The sequence below is a fragment of the Saccostrea echinata genome, unplaced genomic scaffold (assembly GCF_033153115.1).
Source record: "Saccostrea echinata isolate AGI-Se365-2 ecotype Australia unplaced genomic scaffold, CSIRO_AGI_Sech_v1 ptg000006l, whole genome shotgun sequence".
Lineage (NCBI taxonomy): Eukaryota > Metazoa > Mollusca > Bivalvia > Ostreida > Ostreidae > Saccostrea > Saccostrea echinata.
The window spans coordinates 8717256-8731699 of NW_026889755.1; the positions used below are offsets into that span (position 1 = coordinate 8717256).

Consider the following 14444-nt stretch of genomic DNA (forward strand, 5'->3'; position numbering starts at 1 on the left):
ATTAAAACCATGGCAACCATTGCCAACCTATAAGAAATATCATATTTCGTCCTTGGTATATGTTACAAGGATCTTTTGTCTATTATTTGCTTGCATTTCAAACTACAATTGTTTTTATTCTTAAATATATGACTCCATAAAATTAAACAAAATTATTACTTTTGAATACATTGTTTCCATAGTAACGTATGAAGTAGTTGATTTACGAAACACGTTTATCATGCATTTAAGACATCAGGCCTTCAACTTTCAGAATCAGTCATTGCCACTTGTTTGGTTTGCTGCAAACGTTAACTGTGGATCTCTGAACATGTTGAAAAAGGTCATTTTTCAATTTCTAGGACATGTTGCTATGGTAACCATGACACGTATCAACCAGTTTTTGCCTGATTTGAGTTTACGGTATCAAAGACTTTTATCAGAGAGTTTTGAGAAATTCTGAGACTATGCATGCCACAGCTCCTATATAAAAGTTCAAGTCATTACAGAGAATGTCTCTTAACATTTTCCATGATCTTCTTGGATATGTTAACTCGTACTATGAAAACAAGATTAAACATGTACTTCATTTATAAGTACATTCACCTTAACGAAGTTGGGGGAGCTTATGCAATCAATACCCTCGGCGTCGGTGTCCCAGGTTCAAGTTTTTGGTGCAGTTTTCTTTTCAAGTATTGCTGTGCCCTATATATCAAGATGCATGGGGGATGCTTCTAGTATGTTTCAAGGTTTCAGATGCTGCAATTTCAGCTGCAGAATGACCAGGTTAAAGTTTTGGAGCAGCTTAAAATTCTTAGAGCAGGGTAAAGTTTATGAAGGCTTGGGGTAAAAAGCTGAGTGGAGTGGAGTCTGTATTAGTATAGAAAGTCTGAGAACAAAACAATTTCTTTTGCATATTACAATCTCTCCCCTGCAATGCATATGTCATTTTGGATTTGTGTAACAAGAATGATACAAGGAACAAAAGAAATCAGTGCGACCAAAAAACTTTTGACCTTTAAATGTCAAACAGAAATGCTTTTTTAAAACAAAGACTTGGTAATACATTAACAACATCTAAACTAAGCTCAGATATATGACCCTGCTTGCCTATCCAAAACAGACAAACCTAGTAAGAGGTGTTGACAGCTTTACAATATCAACAGATAAAGAGTAAACAACTGCACTGCGGAACCGATGTCAATTGAATTATAATGACACATGATTTAAGTACCATTTTTTGGTTTTACTTTTAAAGTGCATTCAACCCTCTTTGTTGATATTTGAAGATCACTATTTTTTCTGTATCTCATTCCCCTTGCTTTGTTTATATTAACATACACATATACCTTTTTCTGGGGGAAATCTGCTACAGAATCTAGTTGTATAGCCTACATATGTACTTGTCAATTGGGTCTATCAAAGTTACATGTCAGGGATTAATTTCTAGTATAAGACAAAAAAGGAAAATATTTCAACAGCTCATGTAGTTATTTTTAATTTTTTGAAGTACACATTGTGCATTTTTAAATGATGATGCTTTGTTTACGCTTAAAAATTTTACCTTTGTTTCTTGGGGAGGGGGCAGTGTTAATTCCTACCTGAAATTAGTTTCACCAGTATTTGAACAAAGAATTTTTTTTGCTTTGTAAATGTGACTCAGAACAGAAATTATACATTCTAAAATATGCAGTCTATCAACCAGTACAAGCATCACTGATGCAGCTGTTTGTTATAAACAAAAATGAAGACTTTCTGATAGAATTAATTTAATTGGAGTATGAGAACTTTAAAAGAATGTCGATCCCCATAACGAGGTGCTGAGATATATTTGGTTACTCATTAATATTGTTTTTTATAAAGACGACTCAAGCAAGATGCAGTCATCTTCATTCGGTGATTAAAATAAGTTACAAGGTTTGCTACAATGGACAAAATTTACAATGTTTTTTTTTTTAATATCATTATTTTATTTTCTATTTAATGTTGCCGAGACTGCCAATATTTACCTTAGAGAGTACAATATATATGGTACCTAAATGTTTTATTTTCAAAAAATCCTTGCAACAATTACCAGGGGCATGTTTTACAAAAGAACTTAGAACTAAGATCAAACACCTTAGATGATAATATAATCTTGCAAAATCAATGATTCTGTTAAAAATTGCTTGCAAAAAATATCTATCTAAATTAATTTTTAAAAGGATTAAAATCATTTTCAAATCAATGTTAAAAAGGAAGTAATCTCAAAATTGTATTTTGGTCTTAGTCGTACACATGCAAGTTCTTTTGTGAAACAGGCCCAAGATGTCTTATAAGCATTATTTGCCCTATTTCGAAGAATGTCTTAGAAGTTTTGCTGGTCTCAATTATTTGATCGTAAAGATGTGTTGCAAAATAAGTTACTTAAATATCTTATCAGTTATTATCCCCTCGCAACGGAGTTGGGAGTGTATGTAAGTTTGTCCTTGTGTAATTTGCTTCGGTATAGATGTCGAATGCTTCTTAATTTATAGATATGCTCTTTGCGAGGGGATGCTACGCTTTGCGGTACCCTTGTTAAATGCTTTTTTTTCTCACTACAGCCCATGTTTTTTGTTAAAAGTATAACCCAGTGGACATATTCTGAATAATGATGATTTTTTTTTATTTGGTTACAAGTACGTACATGTATGTGAACCGGTACTGTCGAACTTGAAAAAAAATATTGTGTATTAAATGTCTAATTATATTTTTTACTGTAATTCTTATAAAGATTCCAAATTGTAAACTATGCCCAACTCTAAACTTAGAATCTTTTTTTCTGACAAAAACAAAACCAGCTATATTTAGTTCAGTTCATTTTAAAGCAAATTTGTTTTTACAAGCAACAAATGAGTAAGCATTTCTAGTGCATTAATTAAATCTGTCAAGACTTCTCGCCTGTTGGGATGGGAGTGGATGTGGGTCACTTAATTAGTCTTCCATTGATGAGTTGACATTTGAAGGTCATGTTTTTTTTTTCATTTACTCAGTCATTCATTCATTTTATTGTCAATATGGTTCATACAACATGAACAAGTTTCTGACTAATTGTAAAAAATATTCTGAAATCAGGAAGTTTCCAAGAGTCTGATCAGTGATCATAGACATCAGCTATAGCTGGGGCATACAGAAATGAGAGAGGAAAGGAGGGGGAATTGTGTTCAATGACAAGAATAATTTTGTTTTTAATTTTAACTGCCATGACTCTACATCTAAGCTTCTGTAGTGTTTCCTGCAATTTACCGATACACCTCCGCTCCACCCCCAAAAGGGAGATGTGTAAATAGGTACACAGAATGAGAAATAACATCATCTAGTGTTTGGTCTTAGTCGTGAATCATAAAATTTGTAATACATACCCCTGGTAAATGTTGTAAGGATTTTTTGAAAATAACACTTAAGTTAAACAAGGGCACCACAAAGCGGAGTATTCCCTTGCAAAGAGTATATCTTTAAGTCAAGACAACATTCGACATCGATCCTGATGCAAATTACGTCACTTCCATTTAACACACCACTCACTAAAAACACACACTCACAAACACACACACAAAAGCGTGTTGCTATATCCCCTCCAACTCTGTTGCGAGTGGATAATACTAGTAATAAGGTATATAATGTACCCACTAAGGAAAATATTGGCAGCCTCAGCAACATCAAAAACAAAATTAAAAAAAAATTAATGAAATGATATAAAAGAAGAAAAAAAAAACATTGACAATTTTGTCCATCGTAACAATTTATGTTATTTTATCAACAGAATCAAGTTGACAGCATCCTGCTTGAGTTGTCTTTATAAAAAAAATAAGGAACCAAATATATTTCAGCACATCGTTATGGGGATCGACATTCTTTTAAAGTTTCCAAACTCCAATTAAATTAATTCTATCAGAAAGTCTTCACCACTGTGTATCTCAAACTGCTGTATCAGTGATGCTTGTACTGGTTGATAGACTGCATGTGAAACATTGATCAGCAAGGTACAAAGAAAGCAATAACTCAACAGCAGGGATGTGATCCCGGTAATGTGTTTTAAAAATGCTTTAGTATTACTTATCAATTAATTTTTGTTTTGAATCACAATACAAAATAAGTTTTTCTTTGTTCAAATATTGGTGAAACTAATAGCACAGCCCCCTCACCAGGAAACAAACTTTAGGTAAAAATTTTAAGAGTAAATAATGCATTATTGTTTTAAACGCACAATGTGCACTTAAAATAAAATGAAACGAGCTGTTTAGTATATTTCAATAAACATTTTCCTTTTTATGTCTTATAATTAATCCTGGACATTTAATTTTGATAGACTTTCAATTGAAAAAATACATGTAGGCTATACACCTAGATTTTGTAACATTTTTCCTAATTTAACCAGAAAAGGGAGATACATGTTTATGTTAAATTAATGTAAAACAAATTAGGAGAAAAAAATAGTAACCGTCAAATATCAACAAAGGGGTAGCTTGCACTTTAATAGTAAAACCTAAAATATGTGCCGTTGTAATTCAGTTGTCATCAGTTACGCAGTGCAGTTATTAGTCCCCTACCGGTGAAACCGGAGGGGACTATAGGTTTCCTCTGAGTCTGTCCGTCCGTCTGTCTGTTTGTCTGTCCCACTTGGTTTTCCGCACTTTTTTCCAAAACGCTTGCAGATATTGAGCTGATTTTTGGTATGTGAGTGTATTTTGATGAGTTACAGATCAAGTTTGCATTTCTTTCCGCTTCAATGATTTTTGACGGAATTACGGCCTTTTCAATTTTTACGGGTTTTCCGCAATTTTCTTCTAAACGCTTGTAGATATTGAGCTGATTTTTGGTATGTGGCTTTACCTTGATTAGTTATAGATCAAGTTTGCATTTCGTTCCGCTTCATTGATTTTTGACGGAATTATGGCATTTTAAATTCTTACGGGAACCAGATTACACTTGCCGGTAGGGGACTAGTATTGCTAATGCAATACTTTCAGAATGCTTGTTACTCTTTGTCTGTTTGATATTATAAAGCTGTCAGCACCTCTTAATAGATTGGTCTGTTTTGGATAGGTGAGCAGGGTCATCTGAGCTTAGTTTAGATGCTGTTTATGTATTACTTAGTGTTTGCTTTAAAAACATTTCTAGGTGATTCTCTGTTTGATATTTAGAGGTCATTAGATTTCTTTTGTTTCTTCCAAAATGACATTGCAGGGGCGAGATTGTATGCAAGAGAAATTGTTTTGTTCTCTGTTTCTGTACTGTTATAATACAGACTCCACTCCACGACTCCATAAAACTCCACTCCACTCCACTCCACTCAGCTTTTACCCCAAGCCGTTTTTAAAGCAGGATTCATTTCCAAGTTACTATAAGCCCTATATTGACCACACTTGCATGGATGATATGTCTTAGGATGCACACTACCACGCTTGCTTCGGATGCTGGATCTGACCTACATTTTCCGGATGAATGACCAGGTTAAAGTTTTTAGAGCAGGTCTCATTTCCAAGTAAATATAAGTCCTATATTGACCAAACTTGCATAGATGATACATCTAAGGATGCACACTACTAGACTTGCATCGGATGCTGGATCTGACCTACACTTTCCAGATGACTGACCAGGTTAAAATAAACTATAAGGGCTGTCCGAACCGAACTTGCATGGATGATCCATTACAGGATGAACACTCTCAAACTTGCTTCAGATGATGGATATGACTTACATTTTCTGGATGGGTGGCTAGTTTAAAGGTTATAGATAAGTCCATTCCCAAGTAACTGCAAGGCCTATCAGACCAAAATTGCAAAAATGTTACATCTAGGGATGCACACTACTAAATTATTAGTTTGTGGAGGCCAACCCAGGCGGGTGAATGATGTTTTGGAACCCCGACGTTTCGGGACCTGACAAATACGACGTTTTGGGACTAGCGACAAGACGGTTCGGGACTTGGATTAAATTTTTTCAGGATTTACATAAATAATTATAGAAAAATGAAATTAATAAATGAAATTTGTGTGAAATTTAAAATGTTGATAATGTCAATAATGAAATATTTAATGTTAACCACTTATAATTTTATTATAGGTAAAGCAGACCTAAGCTGTAAATATCTTTACCCAGTCAGCCCCACGGGTTGTCAAGGAGGTGATGGCAGAGAGTTTTGATATCGATGCTTCTCATGCCAGTAGACCCAAAGCATCCAACCTCATCAGGGTTGTCAACAGGGCTAGACTCAACATGAGACCCAAGGACCCGAGAGATTTAGATTTTGAGGTATGATTATTAATGTAATGCAGTGTCATGAAAAAAATCAACCATAAATTAACACAAATAAAAGGAACACAAAAATGTAGTATAGTTATATTTAAATACAATATTTACAAATTAATTATGTCCAAATTTAATTTCAGCTTCATAGAGATATTTTGGATAGTCAGATGCCAGCCTTCAAAGCCTTGGATGTCTATGCATCAGGTCAACGCCACCTCTTGATGTACACCCAACATCACCTTGACCTCCTTTCCCAAGCAAAGACATGGTATATGGATGCAACATTCAGAGAGAGAGGTTGAAGTTCCCTTTAGAATGTGTGCCAGGGAAAAAGAACACATCGATAAATTGAAATTAGCATTAGTTTTCCATTCTACAATTTACTAAAGGGGTTTTAATGATACATATGTTTTAAGATTATAAAACAAGGCTATGCGATGTTCAACAGCTATTTTTGTTTAGACAATGAATTTTTAAACTCGTGTATAGTTACATGTACATGTTTTGATATTTAATTTTTTTTTCAAAAAGTGTAAAAGTCTATTATAACTGCGTTAATATTTAGCAAATCCAAACTTAAGTGATAAATAACAATATTAATATAAAAAAAACACATGAACTTAAATAAAGGCACAACTTACTATTGATAAGAAAATACACCTCCCGATTGTTAAAAGACATTTTAATGGAATATTCGGCTTTGCATATTTTTAATTCATCCTTTCTTTCTATCACAAACATTGGCGTCTCCCCATCTTCTGATGTCTGTGACCGTTCACGGTAGCTCAGTCGGTAGAGCGCTCGCTCCGTGATCGGAAGGTCGTGAGTTTGAATCTCGGCCGCGACTGACCTCAGTCGATAAAAAAAATGGGTAGCAACTATTCCTTCGCCATGCGTTCGGCACTTTGAAGTGAAAGTTGCGGGTCCTTCGGATGAGACCTTAAAAACCGAGGCCCCGTGTCACGGCAGGCGTTGGCACGATAAAGATCCCTCACTACTCAATGGCCCTGAGTGCCGAGTAAAGGTCGAAATTTGAAGCTCTTCGTCGGTATATGGTGACGTCTCTATATGAGTGAAAAATTCTCGAATGGGACGTTAAACGACATACAATCAATCAACAATCCGATGTCTGTGTAATCTGGGCTCTTGGAATAAGTGATGACTTGAAAGTCATGATGATGTTTGAATTGTGCTTTGTGTTCCCATAACTCTATATGATAAACATTATTTCAGTATTACTTATGAATTCTTAATTAAATATAATTATTATCATTGAAAGATAACAAATTTAAAACTTTGGGCATGTATTTAATTAATAAAAACCAAACGAAACATATGAAGTCTGAATCGTGAAATTTAAATTACAATAAAACTTTTAATATACAATGTATATTTTGATTCATTACTACCTTGTGTAAAGCAAAAGTTAGGTCTTCATCACATTCGCACCAAACTTTACTCTTTCCTATGAAACGTTTAAACAGTCAACTTGAAAAGGTCAAGGAAAGTCCATTTTTTGATTCCTCGACACCAGAATACAGGCTCGGATCTCTGGTTATGGACATTGCAAATCATCGGATTTTTAAACCGCCACGTTTAACAGAAGAAAATGCAGCTAAAACAACCCGTTTTTTCCCCTAAACTCCAATATGCCAACAAAGGTATTTACGCTGTTAATATACATGTAAGTAACAAGGGTCCAGTCTTGTATTTCACCGTATTTCAAATTGAAGACTAAATCTTGTATTTCCTACAAATATACATCGACTATTGCTTCCAAACGTTTTTTAATTAAAAGAAAACTTTACAAACTTTCTAGTACAAGAAAACTTTACAGAGCCTAGATACCGACTATCTGAAACATAATCTTTCTTCCTGCTTATGTTCTTCACCCTACAACTATAGTCCTGCTTGATATTTAATTATTTGTGACGTAAATATAGCTAATAATGAGGACTTAAAATCATTGATTTAAACAAGTTGATGAAACAAGAATATCAGCACTCTTGTTTAAAGTCGTCATTCCGTAAGTTCTATGGTCGATACAATGACCTTGTCAGCAAAAACAATCTTTCATTAATTCAAATGCTGACTGACGTGTTTCATACTAATAATTAGGCCATTATTTATAGACTGATTTTTCGACGGATTTTTCCGTTATTTCCCGATGAGGACAAGGAACACACGCCGGGTGTGACCGGTCGGCAGGGGATGCTCACTCCTCCATGGCACCTGATCCCACCTCTGATATCTTAGAGGTCCGCGTTTGCTCTGCTCCCATTTTGTAATGTTTAATGGACTTTTGAGCTCGAATACTGTTCGTTATCTCCACATATTTCATGATATTTGTTTTGGCAATAATATACTCCGTACAAACTGTTATAGAATTTCTTTAGCAAATTTTGTTAGTAATTATATGTCCTTAAATAATGTGGATCAACTACAACAATCAGCATATTCATGTCTTTGTTATCAGAGATTGGCGACCGAATACCAAGATGTAAAAACGTGATCGAGTACTGAATAATTATTTACTTCATTATATGAGGACTGGCTGTATTTTAATTTCATTAAGACAAATTAGAGAAAGCATGTTACGAATTTTTCTTTATCTTAAATCAATGTTTTCTAAATGTTTAAGTAAACCATTTTGTGTTTCATGAAGATACACACGGCATACATTCACAAAAAAATCTCTTGAAAAACGTCAGTTTCTCCTACTTTATTTAAAATTCTAAGTTTGAAAAATGAAATGTGACCCTTTTTTTCTTTTTCTAGAGTCGCCCGCGTGGCACACTGGTTAGAGCTTCTGCTTTAGAGTCGCGGAGTAAGGAGTTGATCCTTACGTCGCGAGTTCGAATCCCACTGCGGGACGTGGAGACCGGTCCTCCGGATGAGATCGTATAAACCGAGGTCCCGTATCGCAGTAGGTGCTGGCACGAAAAGGATCCTTCACTGCTCAATGGCCTTGAGTGCCGAGTATAGGTCAAAATTTGTAGCCCTCCACCGGCAAGTGGTGGCGTCTCCATATGAGTGAAAAATTCTCGAGAGGGACGTTAAACAACAAACAAACAATCAATCAATCTTTTTCTAGATATACAAAAAGAAGATGTAGCTGCAATTACCATGCAGATAATTTTAAGATGGCAAAGCAATTTCACTGAATTTGAAAATTCTCTCTTTTTTTATGTTCAAGTGCATAAAAGGTCACGATTTATATTTCAAACATACAGGATTTTTTTCGTACCATAAGCATATTATACATACATTACAATTGATCTACCTAAAACGAAAATCTTTTAACAACGTGGACAAGTGGCTATATGAGCTGAAATGACCAAATAAGATAATGAGACAAAGGCGAATTAGTCCCGTAAAAATTCATAATGGAGAAGTCGAGAGAAGTAATATCGATGTCATCTTGAGCCAGTTTGCTTGTCTTAATAGCGGTATTTGCCGTGGTTTCCGGTGAGTGATAGAAGACACTCGACGCATCAACATATTTTGCACTGTTCCATTCAGACAATTTCACTGGGAAATAAAGATACATTTCATTGCTCGCCAACTTTCCGCACTCTTTAGCAGTAGCAGAATAGTTAGTTGTTTGTCCATCACTGTACCTCTGTACTTCAAACTTACAGCTCTTAAAAGGAAATTTGATTTGCGTGGAGTTGCTGGACTGAGGAAGGTCAAAATCTACAGATAATGTTTCAGATGTTGATGCAGACTGAACAGTTAATTTTCCAAAGCTTTTAATATCCATAGAAGACTGAAAGACTGCTTTATATTCTGAGGTGTCTTTGTCAAATTCGCTCACTGTAACAGAAACAGGTAAACATGAAAGTAAAAAAGATAGCAAACACACTTTTACGTCAAACTACAGTTGGAACATCGGTATTTCGAACACCGATATCTTTAGAACTCCAAACCCATTATTCTTTTAAGTATTTTACCCAGGATATCTCGGATATCTCTTAAGTTTGTTCTCATCCCGTTTAGTTTGAGATAACGAAATTTGACTGTGCATACATTATAAAGCAATGTTGTCCTTAAATAAATTAGTGTATCGTAATACACAAATTGTAATTTATCTTTTTTTGATATTTATCAATCAACTTCAGTCTAAATACATTTTAAGAGCGTGTCTCGGAGAAAACCAGGCAAAATCCAAGAACTGGTCATAAAGAATTAGATTTTCTACATATTGTGTGCATCCAAAGTGAGAAAATAAACTTTAACCAGAAGTCTCTGACGAGACTGTGGCTCTTCTGGTGTGTACGTAGAAGTACTTGAAAGTAGATGAGGTAATTTTGTGAAAGTCTGTGCCATGCAGATATATGCATAATTTATTACGTCTTAGAGATGACATTAGATATGATGAACGTATCAAGCATTTTGCTGAATGAATATGTTTTGAGATCCTTAATTATGGTAGGTATATTTTTTTTTGCCGAGCTTGATATTTTAGCGTGTTTAAAACCTATTATGAGGGTTCAAAACACTTGTATATCTTTGGAGATTTTTTTTACAATGAATTTAGGCAAAATTTGCTAAATCAGCCATTAATGCAGATAACCTATAAAGGGATGGGCAAAATATTTTTTAAAATATCATTGCTAGATTATATGGGTACAAAAATTTTAAATTATCATTCCATAAGCTCGACTTTTCCAATCCTCTTCTGAAAGTTTGGTACTTTTTAGGAAAAATGGCCTAAAGGTGATTTTCTTATCAAATATGAGGACTTGCAGCAAAAAATATATAGCGATTCGTGCGACCCATTTTCAGATATCATCAAAATATTTTGTATTTGGAACCCTTATTCCGAGCATATTGTGAATGCAAAATATCTGCGATTTACCTGAAAATTGCTTGAAGACAGTTTTGCATCATTTTCTCAGAAATAAGCTCTTAAAAATATAATTATTTCTAAAGTTAGAAAGTAATTGCCTTTGGTAAATGTTCCATCAATGCCAGAAAATGAAGCTGTCAAATCATGGGGCCCAAAAAATACGCAGCGGGTGGTTGCTACTCTCTTCACTTCATCAGGTAAGTTGCTAAAATACAGAGGCTGTATTTTCACCGTTCCAAATGGTCGCATCATTTCCTTCGTCACCTGTAGAGTATTTGAAGCGGTATTTTTGTTTTACGTCTCCTCCCTCAAACTGAAGAATTAAAACTCAGGCCACCTTTGAAGTAATGTTTGTTTGCCCTCTCCCAACTCAAGGTAAACATATTGGGTCGGTAGTAGATGGGAAATATTTTTCCCCAGAAAATTTCAACATACACGTTGAAGGGATGAGAAAATTCAAGAATAACAAAAATGTCGTTTCCTGGAGATCATGAAAAAGTTTGAGTCGGGCTATTTTCAGCCAGTTGGTCGGGAGAGGGCAAAAAACTTTTTTTAAAATGGTTCCAGTGTACATATGCAAGAATTATTGAGAACATGGAACCTAACATTACTACAGATGTCCAACTCAGATGCTCCTCAATAAATGTTCATTCAATCACGTAGATCGCGATCATATTACCGAAAAGCTAGACCCAATCATGTAATATAAATAGTTCGAAACAAATTCAATTTAAAATTCAAAAGAATTTGTTTCGATTCAATTTCAACATACTTAAAAGAAAAACAATTCTTTAATTTTCCTGATATTCAAAATCATGGGAATTTTTTTTTCAATTGAACTAACTTCATTGGAAAAAGTTATATATATATATATATATATATATATATATATATATATATATATATATATATATATATATATATATATGAACTCAAAAACATAATTGGGAAACCTCTATGCACACATTACCGATTAAAACCGTCTAATCTTAAATGACTGGCGTTAAGAAATTAAAATATGTGGGGTAAAATATTTGCATTCCCCTGTTTTCTTTGAGCAAGGCAAGTGTTAATATATTGTACAATTAATGCCGAAAACTCTTAGACTGTGTGCTTGAAATACTGAGGGAGAATTACTTTTTACAAGAAATTAAGTTTACTAGTAGATATATGTAGTGGTATAGTTTTATTTTGAATGAATTGTCCTGAAAATAAATTTCAAATCACCGATTATGTCTTTGTTTAAAGCTTCATATAGAAAAATTGTAATAAACTTACACAATCAATCGTTATGGTCTGCATCAAAAGAACACACGCCACAGTAAGAATCCCCATGGCTTGTATTATAGCGAGTTAACACAAATGAACTTGAAAAGCACCTATGCAAGCATTTTAAAGTAGCTTAAGCTCGGTCTACCAAAATCATTGAAAATTTAGCGATTACCAACAATTACTATCGAAAGGTCATACATATATCACCAGTCCGTCAGTTGTCGAGATTAACAAGTTAATGAAATGTCGTTACATCGTTTACTAGGGGTAAATAAGAATAATAACTGGAAAACAATGACTAAAATTATAAAATTTTATAATATGACAAATTCCCACAGAGGCTAGTCACAAAGATTGTACGATCATTAGTGTCAAATTTATAGAGGCTTTTATTAACATAATAACGTTGTACACGTATATTAAGTGCTGTTAGTATATTGTTTAATTTATGCTGTTTATGTTTGCTTTATATGCATAAAAATGTTTTGTGCACTCGTACATGTGATAAAGCAGATGTATTGTCAGACTAGTAAATATTACCAAAATAATCGACTCGCGGAGTGAATTCAAATTCATTAATATTACACGCGCATTTACAGTTAGGTGTATCTTCAAGACTAATCCTAAAGCTTTTTCATGCATAATAATTATCGTTTGTATATTTTGATGAGATCAATTACCGTTCGTTGTCATTATTCTTGCAGCATGAATTCTACACAGTTCTTTTTTTTTTTCAATTTTTCATAACTTCTTTTAACATGAATATCAATCCTTATATATCTTTATTTCAGGTATGATTTCATATATATTCTGCTCCTGGACCGTCTTTACAGGGTGTTGCTAAAACGGAACGGAAAATCTTGTATCAAGTTATTTACTTCCTACATATATAATAAAACAGGAACCAGTATTCCTTATGTAATAGTTCATATCTATATAAAAATTATTAAAGTGACACTGTGACGGACAAACGGGAAAATTGAAAACAGTAGAATTTTTGCCTGACACTTGCAAATTTTGTTCAGTTCTTGAAGATATTAGGTTTCAGAAAATTACAAGTTTCAGAACCTAAAAAATCTAATTTAATGGAGAAAAATAAAAGTAAAAAATCTTTGTATAACCCATTACAAAAATATTGCTTCACTTCTTCCTCTTTATTGTACGCATGCGCTGAAAAGTAGAAGAATTTACCATGGTTTCAATTCCATAGATATGAAAGTCGGATTACTGAGAATTTTGTGCAAAAAAAAAAACAAACGACGGCATCCTAACATCCAGATGTGTCTTAAACTTTTTAGAACCCGACACTCTTAATGAAGCATTTGGTCAATTGGTTATATGTCAAAATTACTTAAGAGTGTTTCGGCGGTATTAATAGCACATGTCATTTCATATTTGTAATAAGGCCCGCCTCATCAGGGGTTTACCTTATGCATAAATCAATCAATTTCTTTGAACTTCAATTGATTATAATTTGAATCTAATGATCAGATCACCTATATTCTTATGTTTACTGTATGCAACCATAGGGGTGTTGTGAATAAGTCTTTGCATACTTCGTCATCTTGTATGTAATCCCAATATTTCATAAGTCGTTTCCTTAACCCTTTTATACATGGGTTAAACTTAGTGACCAAAGCGTTGGGTACAGCCTTTTTGTTATTTTTCTTCTTTGGTTTTTTGAGAAGATTCATTCGATTTGCAGAAATAGTTTCTTGCATAATAGGTTCAATTTCTGAATGTTTATAACCTCTTTTTTCGAGATGAGTTTTGAAATCTTTAAAGATAGTTTGCAGTACAGTTTGATCACTAGTATTTCTCAGATGTCTGGTACATTATCCTTTAATTAGGCCCTTGAAAACTGATGGGCTATGAGCACTTTGTCTGTGCAGGTACTGGAAGCTGTTAGTAGGTTTGATATATGAGCGAATGTCTAATCGCTGGCTATCTAAGAATCTTGTTCCTTTGTAAATGGTAGTGTCTAAGAAATTGACACTGGTGTGAGATATTTCATAAGTAAATCTCAAATATTTATGACAAGAGTTACCTATGTCTTTTGACAAAAAAT

The 14444-nt window shown here is 33.9% G+C and overlaps 1 protein-coding gene across 1 annotated transcript; it reads right to left on the minus strand.

Moving 5' to 3' along the window:
- Positions 1 to 8020: 8020 nt before the first annotated feature.
- Positions 8021 to 12455, minus strand: LOC133180503 (uncharacterized). The gene is made up of 3 exons (XM_061315010.1): positions 12383 to 12455; positions 11203 to 11368; positions 8021 to 10068 (listed from the first exon to the last, which is right to left on the minus strand). Exons 1-3 carry the CDS (start codon positions 12437 to 12439, stop codon positions 9572 to 9574), a joined length of 720 nt encoding a protein of 239 aa, XP_061170994.1. The 5' UTR covers positions 12440 to 12455; the 3' UTR covers positions 8021 to 9571.
- Positions 12456 to 14444: the final 1989 nt, after the last annotated feature.

What these genes read in the sequence shown, in the direction of transcription:
- LOC133180503 (XM_061315010.1), bottom strand. Translation starts at nt 12,439, where the DNA reads ATGGGGATTCTTACTGTGGCGTGTGTTCTTTTGATGCAGACCATAACG. An exon ending in AGACCATAACGATTGATTGT is followed by an intron (nt 11,369 to 12,382) that starts GTAAGTTTATTA and finishes AATACTCTACAG; the next exon opens with GTGACGAAGGAAATGATGCG. An exon ending in TGATGGAACATTTACCAAAG is followed by an intron (nt 10,069 to 11,202) that starts GCAATTACTTTC and finishes TTTCTGTTACAG; the next exon opens with TGAGCGAATTTGACAAAGAC.